This window comes from Pundamilia nyererei, unplaced genomic scaffold, assembly GCF_000239375.1.
Source record: "Pundamilia nyererei isolate P.nyererei 1_Seehausen unplaced genomic scaffold, PunNye1.0 scaffold00331, whole genome shotgun sequence".
Classification (NCBI taxonomy): domain Eukaryota; kingdom Metazoa; phylum Chordata; class Actinopteri; order Cichliformes; family Cichlidae; genus Pundamilia; species Pundamilia nyererei.
In genome coordinates, this window is record NW_005187732.1 from 1 (window position 1) to 9,146 (window position 9,146).

The window sequence follows — 9,146 nt, forward strand, 5'->3', positions numbered from 1 at the left end:
TGTGTGTGTGTGTGTGTGTGTGTATAGTCTTTAAGTTATTACTCGTTTTTAATGTACAGTGTATTGTTATGATTTCCAAAAGTCATACTCAAAATCAAATCAGACTGAGTGTGACAGCAGGCTTTTGTCCTTGAAGGTCGTTGTGCATGTCTGGTGTATGTCCTACCCATAAACTGTATATAAAAGATGGACATAAGTCTGAAAAGCAGAGAGACTGTCTTTAACCTGCATTCTTTCTCATTCCCAGCAGAGGCGATTCCTCTGAGTTATCATCTTCCTTTACTGGTGTCGAGTCTCATTCAATACAACAAGTCTGTTAGAGTCATAAAGGATAATAAAGTTGTGTCGTCCATTGTTATATCTGGTTTCAAGATGGCGACAGCCAAAATGCACAAGTCAAACCGCTGACATCAGCGGTGTTTGCAATCTTCATTTATATGATCTTAATGCATCAGAATACAGATTAACTGTGTCCTCAGCTGCAGAACTGTTTAAACTGTACCCATTCTAGTGCTGTCACCATCGGGGATGCTCTTTTGCACTCACACACTGGCACTGCCAAGTTGAAAATCTAAAAACCACAGTCACAATTATAGTCAGTTTGTTAAAATACCCCTGTGCGCTAGCAGATACAAGTAAACAAAATCGGAACTAAAAATCAGGATCTCTGAGCACAAAAGCAAGACAAGAAGTGCTGAAAGATTCCCAATGGCTAAGCATCATAATCCAGCTGGCAATCTTGCAAATTCTCTTAAATTCCAAAATATAGAAATAATACTTCTTCCTAAAAGAGGCGGTGCCTGAGAAAGATTATTGCTACAAAGATAATCATACTGGATTCATGCCCTTCACACAGAAACGTTTGGATAAAAAAAATATTGTCATATTATAGAATGTTTATATTTTACTGTCTGATAACTTTAGTGCAAATATGTCTGTGAAGGTTCTCAGTCATCCAGGTCATCATTGTCATGTATTGATATGTTCTCCGAAGGAGGCCCCGTTAAGTGGCTAGTTGTCAGATGGACAGTGTTCAATAAAGCAAGATAAAGACCGTGCTTTATGTCCTGATTTAATTCAGTGCTCTGCCTAATTCAGTAATAAGGTGGGCACACAACAATGGCGACGAGGATGACACGGACCTGGATTTGCTTTTGTGAGAAGTAGACCCAGCGGCGGCACGGTGTTAGCAAAAACTTGTGGGCTAACATGGAAAAGTCGGGCATTCAACCATTCGCCTGCTACACTGAGATGGACGCGTGGTTAACATCCTTCGAGTTGTTTGCTGATGGGAAAGGTCTTCTTTTGACGCGATCAGACAGCGGAGACGCGCTCTTCTACTGCACATGGCCGGACAGGACGTGCAGGACGTCTTCTCCACTCTACCACAGACGGGAGAGGCGAAGGATTACACCGCGGCGGTGACTGCGCTCAACACTTATTTTGTTCCTCAAGTGAATGCAGCATACGCACGCCAAGCTTTCCACAAATTGTCCCAAACACCAGGTGAGACTGTGCAACAATTTTGTACACGTTTAAGGCGAGCTGCAAAAGACTGTGACTTTCAAGGTGACAATGATAACCAGATAAGGGACGCTATGCTGAGTAAATGCACTTCTGAATATGTACGGAGAAAGCTGCTCGAGGAGGGTCCCGGCTTAACTCTAACTCGCACGTTGGAGGTGGCTTCACACTGCGAACACGTGGAGGAGCAGATGGCGGCGATGAGTGTCGCCGGGGAAAAGAAAGGAGAGGACACGGTCAGCCGGATTTTTACGGTAGACTTACTGGGACCGTTACCTTCGAACCACTCAATACTTGTACTGATAGATTACTACAGTCGGTACTATGAGTATGATGTAATGTCATCTACAACTGCTGAAAAAGTCATTGACTCTATTGACTGTATATCTAGCAGACATGGGCTACCAGTTACCATCAAATCTGATAACGGCCCACAGTTCAAATCTGAGTTGTTCAGAGGATATTGTGAAACTAATGGAATCAAACATATAAGAACTACACCAAAATGGGCTCAAGCAAATGGAGAAGTGGAACGGCAAAATGCATCATTGATGAAAAGAATCAGGATCGCACAAGCCGAAGGACTTGACTGGAAGCGAGAGCTAAGAAAATATGTAACAGTGTATCGCAGCATTGAACATCCAACCACGGGCAAAAGTCCAGCAGAACTACTGTTCAACCGCAAAATGAGAGGAAAGTTACCGAACATCAGTGAGGCAAAAACAACGGAGCTGGACGTGCGTGACAGAGACGCTGAACAGAAAGGAAAATCAAAGATTTCTGCTGATGAACGAAGGGGAGCGGAGTATTCAAAAGTTGGAACGGGAGACACAGTGCTGGTTCAACAAGTGGACAAGTTTACAACATCATTCAACACAACACCACACAAAGTTGTAAGCGGAACTGGAAACCAAGCCTACCCAGCTTTTGGAGGACTCGGCCCACTTAGACCGCGAAGGCCGTGTCCTCAGGTGGATGCAGCCTCTGAATTTGGACACCCGGTGAAATCCAATTAATTTTATTCCGAGTTTTTTGTATATATGTATGTCACCCCCCCAACAGCCCTTTTGAATGTCTCCCCAATTCCGAGGTCTCAAGTTTGGCAAGTATGTGATAAGTATCACAATCATGTCTGGAAATGGAAGAATCATTGATAGAAATTAGGCGACGCAAAAAAGACACAGACTCCAGAGTGTTTTCTCAAAGTGAAGTTTTAGTTTTTAGCACATTATATTTTTTTCTCCATTCTACACTTCCCTGTAATGATACATACAGTAGTAAGCCACTCTACATTCAAACCCCCCCCACCACTGTGTTGGTCCCCAAAATATACATCTTCTTCGTCTGCATCATCTTTATCATTTTCTCTTGTTTTTTTTTCTTCTTCAACACAACAAACAGACCATTGGGCAAACAGTGCAAATCTAGAAATTCAGTGAAATTGCTACGTAATGCAGTAGTAGGTTTCGGTAACGTTATATTCTCATTCTGTTGCTCTGACTTATTGCCATTCTATCGTGTCTATGTCTTTTCTTTCCTCTATCTTCCCCCTCCTGTTTTCTTTTTTTGTCTTTACTGTCTGTCTTTCATCAGATCCGCCCACATCGCCCCTCTGACTTAAAGCATTTGTTAAAATCTGGCCTCCTGAAAACGGCCACAGAGAGGAAATGCGAGCATCCATGAAAGCAGCGCTTGATGGCTGTCTGTGAGGCGACACCGGAGCTCTCTACAAACACTCTCTCCTCTCTCACTTCCTGTTCTGGAGCAGTTCCTGATTGGATGACAGAATGCTAGAATTGAGGAATATTATTATTAATCATTATCATGGAGAATTCTTGAACAGTGGGAGCTGGGGTCATCCCAACAACAACAATCTAGAGGGTTTGTGAGTAAGCAACCCAAGAAAAAAAAATCATGAAGCAAACCAAGTTTAGTGACAGCGAGGTCAAGTTTTGTCTCTGTTCGATTGTGTTTCTGAGTGTCACCTGCCTGAATCAAGACAATGTTTGAAATCCCAAAAATGGAAGGGTCTCTCGTTGTCAGCCAGGTGGCGACGTGGAGTAAATTATAGGATTTAAGAAAGGAAATGTTCCACTTGTTTTTGGAGTTTTAGGCGATTGAGGATGACGACGAAATCAGACTTAGGATTTTTGCACTCTTTTTGCAAAATACAATCAAAGAAAAAAGTCGAATTAATGAAACCAGCACCAATAACTTATCTGTAGTTGCCTGCTTCTAGCGTTACCCATAGACTGGTGGTGGTGTTCAGGTGTCCTGTTGTTGTAACGATAACTCAGGCGCCTTTATGTGACGGTAGCTATCAAACAGTCGCACAATGAGTACCGGAGCTTTGTGCTAAATTGTGACAAAATTTGGTTTTTGGCGTCAAAGGTGACATAAGTTGTAAGGTCTTTATGAAAAAGAAAAGAAAGAAAAACGCAAAGCCGCTTCACCAAAGTTTGAAAGCAACAAACCGTTTTGGTACGAAGCTGGAAACGATTTCGAAACATTGCTGATTCAGACAAGTTTTTAAGTGAGCGTCTAGGAAAAAAACGGTTCTGCGGGGTTTTTTGAAAGTTTGGTTCGAAGCAGCCGACACTTAGTTCTGCCTGTCAAGCGTAAAAAAAAAAGAACAATCAGTTTTGTTTCACGATACATTCGGATTCAAACCCTGTCCCACAGGAAGGAGAGAAGGCGAGAGAGAGAAAAAGAAGCAAAGAGACGACTGCTTTCTCCCGTTCTCTGTCGCTCTGTCTACGCATATCTCCTGCTCGCCGAATCACTCACTGGATACACGCTCAAGCACCCACGCACGCAAACACATGCGCGCACACGCACACACACACAACCTGACCGTCAAATAAGGTTACATTTCCTGATCAAATAGAAAATAAATAGCATCAGACTCAGTTTTCCACAAAAAACAAGATTATACAAAAACCAATAAAATTAACAACGTAATTTACAAAGCAAAATCATTTCTCATCAAATAAATCTACACAGAAGGTACCTTTAAGACAATGTGAATATCAAGGACGCAACAGGAGTAAAAACAAGAGTGGGAGGTAAACGTTTCAGTGTGACACCCACTTCCTGTCGTCACCCCCTAAAAAACACAGATTATCCTGAAAGAATGAAAATATTGCTAAAATAATTTTTTTTTTCAGTTTTTTTCCTCCCTCTCTTGTATCCCATCACTCTATCATAATGATCAGACAAGAATAAACAGATTTTTGTTGGTTCACATCAAAAAAAAAAAAGCTTCCTCATCATGGTCACCATCTAGCAGCTTTTGGTCTGCTCGAACCTGCAGACGTTCCAGGTTCAGAAATCCAACTGGATTGCGGTGTTTTTCTTTTGATTTGACACACATGCGGTGGGTTTCATTCATTCTCCTGTGTTGGGTGGGCTTTATGAGTCTGCTTGGATTCGTTTAAATTTAATACTCTGTGATGAGGTTCTAAATTAGAGAATAGACACACGTACACACCCAAAAAAAAATCATCATTTGGTGCCAAATTAAAATTAAAGGTAAGCTGTGGAACTTTTAACCAATAAGAGATGATAGATAAAGCATGTTTTTATGACTGGATCCAAGTTTTGTTTGCGTGTAAGCAACACATTCACAATACTGATTTCATGCTGTTCTCCTGATCCAACATTTAGTGAAGTGTAGAATTTGTGCCAGAAAATGCTGGAAAGTGAAGTAAATGTGCCCAAAACCGCAGTTCCTCAAATGACCACTTGAAGCTCTCCTGTTGAAATATTTATTAATGGTGGAACCCAACCTAGCTGTCTGCTAATCTGACCCAGTCAACTACACCCACGTGGAAAGCGTTTGTGTGGTTGGTGTGCTCTCTTAGAGCTCGGTTAAGAAGCTCGATCATCCAGGAGGCGCTCAGACTAAAGCTGCCACTTCACCACACAGAAAAGAAGTCGGTTCAGGTGGTTTGTGACCAGGATGCCTCCCGGGCACCCCCTAAAGGCCCATCTATGCTCAACATACATCAAGTTGCGCTTGGTTACTTTTTGTGGCGATCGCGTCAATTTTCACAACCATTTTATTGACACAGATTTACAGATTGCAACAGTATTGAAAAGATGAGACCTTCTGGAATAAATAAACATTCAGTGATTTCTTTATTTACGATTTTCACCGAACCAGCGCTAATGTGGAGGTTCTGTCTGAATCGCCACGCCTATCATTTAGGAAAATACTGCGGCGAGTACCGAGTCGTGGCAAAGCCATTATTCGCAGACACGACGACCAACATGTCGAGGATTAATTAGCCATCAGTCACGGATGGATGCATGGATTGAGGCTATGCTACTCCCATTCAGTGTATGCACCTTGCTAACAAAGGTTGCTATCATTAGCCAATAACCTCTGGATCCAGAAAGCCAAACTTCAAAACAGGACTTCACAAACCAGTGGGTATCACCACAGAAGCTAAACCTAGCATATGTAGCTTTTTTAAGCGAGCAAAGGCGGATGTTAAAAATGTAAATTCACCAGGCCTCCCTAACAGACAAAGTACATTCATGATGAGTGAGACATAAAATCATCAACGTAAAACTGTGTTTAGAACAAAACTCCACACGGCACCTTTAAAAAAAAATGATTCAGCTTTAAACGTGGAATGTTTGGGGATTTCTTTGTTTTTTTAAATCCACCACACCACACGTAATGAATGAAAGCAAATCCACCCATGCCAATCCAGTTCATTCCTCCTCCTTTTAAGGTCTGCTAAAGGGGAATTCTGCTGAATTTCAGCACTCACATTACAGCCTCACACATTTAACACGTGATGTGAATTCAGAATTCGAGTGGACTTCCCCTTTATGATATCTGCTACACTAGTGTTTCTCCCGTAATACACTACAGAAATATCCAGAGACATATGTATATATATAAAAACATTATCATCATCAGTAGTACTTAGAGTAGAGTAATAGTAGTAGAGTAACAAGTAAGAAGAAGGAACATTATTGTACTTATATCATCATCTTCATCAGTGGTTATTAGGGACTTCAGGCTCATCCTTTGGTGGAACCCGGCAGACTGGGAGAGGAGTTAACGCCAGAATCAGCCGTGTGTGTCTGTGTATGTGTGTGCGTGTGTGTGTGTGAGACAGTGTGATTTAAAGTAATATTCAGGTGCATGAATCAGCTGTTGGCGTGTGAATTGTTCAACCTGGATAAACTCTCTGTAGCTCTGTCCTCTGATATTTACAGTAAAAATGTACCTGCGCCCGCGTCTATGTGGCGGTTCGTGGGTTCGGCAATAGTTTTGGGACTTTTGTGTGAAATTGCTTCTTTTGTTTATTGATGTATTGTGCTATCCACGCATGAAATCAGCATCTCTGACCAAAAGATAAATACGAGGCCACGGCGCAGACCCGTCCTCCCTTAAGCGACTTAGAAATGTGTTAAACGTGGTAAGTGTTGCACCAAAAGAGATGTTATATCTCTCGTTTTGAGGCAGATTTGAAGCAGGCCAGCTACCGATTTCAGGGCACTGATCTGCCGTTTCCACGAATTTAAATTTCCACGAGTCTGCACTCGGACAGTATTTATCTTCTGGTCTGCAACATAATGTGTGTACAGCAAAATGTGAACCAGTTTCACACAACTCAGTTAGAAAGAAGGTACAGTGTTTACCTTGGATCACCGAGTTTGCGCCTTTTTACAAAAAGCAACCACCTCCGTGACACAAGACGACAGAGAAAAAAAACAGTGGATTGTTTTGTACCTTTTTCTGTCTCCCAACACTTTTACCGTCATCTTCCTGATTTCTCCCTGTCCCCTAACCCTCCCCTACCCCCCATTGGATCTAATGGAGTGACACCTAGGTGGCGCTCTCCCCGGCTCCAGAAGAGGCCCCGCTGGGCTTGGGCTCGGGCTGGTCGGAGTGAGCTGTCTGCGGGGAGGAAGGGTTAAGCGTGTCCCCTCTCTCGCCTCGCTCCTGGAGGTTGCGCTGGTTCCTGGCGGCCTCCGTGAGCATCTGCATCCGGCGCTCCTGGTACTCCTCCAGGCCTCGCCAGAGCTCCGCACGCTCCCGTTCTCGCTTCAGCTCCCTGGAGAGGCGGCGGAGAAAGGAAAGTAGTTAAGTTTAAAGGGCAGAAATTAGAAAGTGGTACCGGGCCTCAACTCTCACGGCCCAGTACCAAACGACTCGGGGGTTGGGGACCGCTGATTTATATCGGACTGTCATCCCTGACTCTAATTTCAGCTTCTATTAAAATGCTAATTCTTACAGATATGTAATTCTAGATCTAGTTCGTGAATAACAGGGTCCAAAATTTCTATCCTAAGCAAAACTTAGATAAATTCATCCAGTCTTTACTTCATCACTTAACAAATAAAACGTGTCTTTTCATTAAGAGATGATCAAACTGCTGAACTATCCCTGTAAATTTTATTTTCCTCTGGTATCTACTATCTTGAGGTTGAGGCTGGAATTATGATGTGATCCGTGTCCAAAAGATGACCTAAGCGATACATACTTACAACGTGAAATACAATGTGACGGATAATGGAAGAAACGCCGCCTAAAAAATGACTTAGTTCTTAGTTTCTTCCTCTTGTTGTCACCGTCGTATCCAGTGACACAAAGACACGCACAAAAGCAGTGAGTCACACTCACTTCTGTTTCTCCACTTTGTAGGAGGCAGTGAGGTCATCAAAGAGTTTGCTGTTCATCTCCATGAAGGTCTTCAGCACGTTGTAAATCAGAGACACGATGGTCCTGGAGAAACACAGATGGGTCATCAAATGCTTCAATGATGGTGAGAATATGAAAAAAGTCATTTGGTGTGTACCTAAAAATTTAAATGAATAGTGAAACGTAACAGGAGCTTGTATAGTAATATGGCAGTATAGCATCAGGGTCTGAATACTGTGTGTGATAAAGACAAGAATAAAAGGACTTCTGTTATGGCTAACTTAAGGGTTCCTACCAACAATTATTTTCATTATTCAACTAATTTGTAGCCTAAAATATGACAAAAGATCTTCCCAAATGAACTCGCCACTAACAGACTAAACTCATAGACTGAATATAAAAGATGGAAACCAGCCCCTGCCTACTTTAAGCTGGAAAGCTTTGGCCTGAGTATTTTACATGTTGCCATCTTGGGGGTTTGTAACCGAATATTACGAATGAGGAGCAGATCTCAGTGAGAAACGGAGGGTTATGCACGCTCGTGGCGTATCATCGTGTGAGCCACACGGCTGCAGACTCCTTTTTGACTCTAATGGGACCATAAATTGAAAGTGAACATCAGGCTGTATTCATAAGGACTTGAAGCTAACGACTAAGCCTGTGAACCCATCAGGACCGATGACCCTTTTCACCCTCTGACTGGACAAGTTGTGATATTTGCTCGTAACAGAGGTTAAGCTCTAAACAAAAAGTTATGATGGGAGTGGTTATGCGTGCCACTGACTGGTTCCAGTGCTCCTTGGAGACTCTGTAGAGGGTAGCGAACACCAGTGGAAGGATGACTTGACAGTTTTCCTCAATCAGACTGAGGATGTATTCATTGTTCCAGAAGTAAAGAGCCCGCTCCGCTACCTAAAACACACACACACGCACACACACACACGCACACACACACACA

The 9,146-nt window shown here is 42.7% G+C and overlaps 1 protein-coding gene across 1 annotated transcript in view; it reads right to left on the minus strand.

Annotated features, from left to right (window-relative positions):
• Window positions 1–2,719: 2,719 nt before the first annotated feature.
• Window positions 2,720–9,146, minus strand: part of ppp2r5b (protein phosphatase 2, regulatory subunit B', beta) — a 49,165-nt gene continuing 42,738 nt past the window's right edge. The window contains exons 11-13 of the mRNA XM_005751861.2: window positions 8,973–9,100; window positions 8,171–8,272; window positions 2,720–7,601 (exon numbers count right to left, since the gene is read on the minus strand). Coding sequence (XP_005751918.1) covers window positions 7,373–7,601; window positions 8,171–8,272; window positions 8,973–9,100 — 459 coding nt within the window. The 3' untranslated portion in view covers window positions 2,720–7,372. The remainder of the gene's footprint in view (window positions 7,602–8,170; window positions 8,273–8,972; window positions 9,101–9,146) is intronic.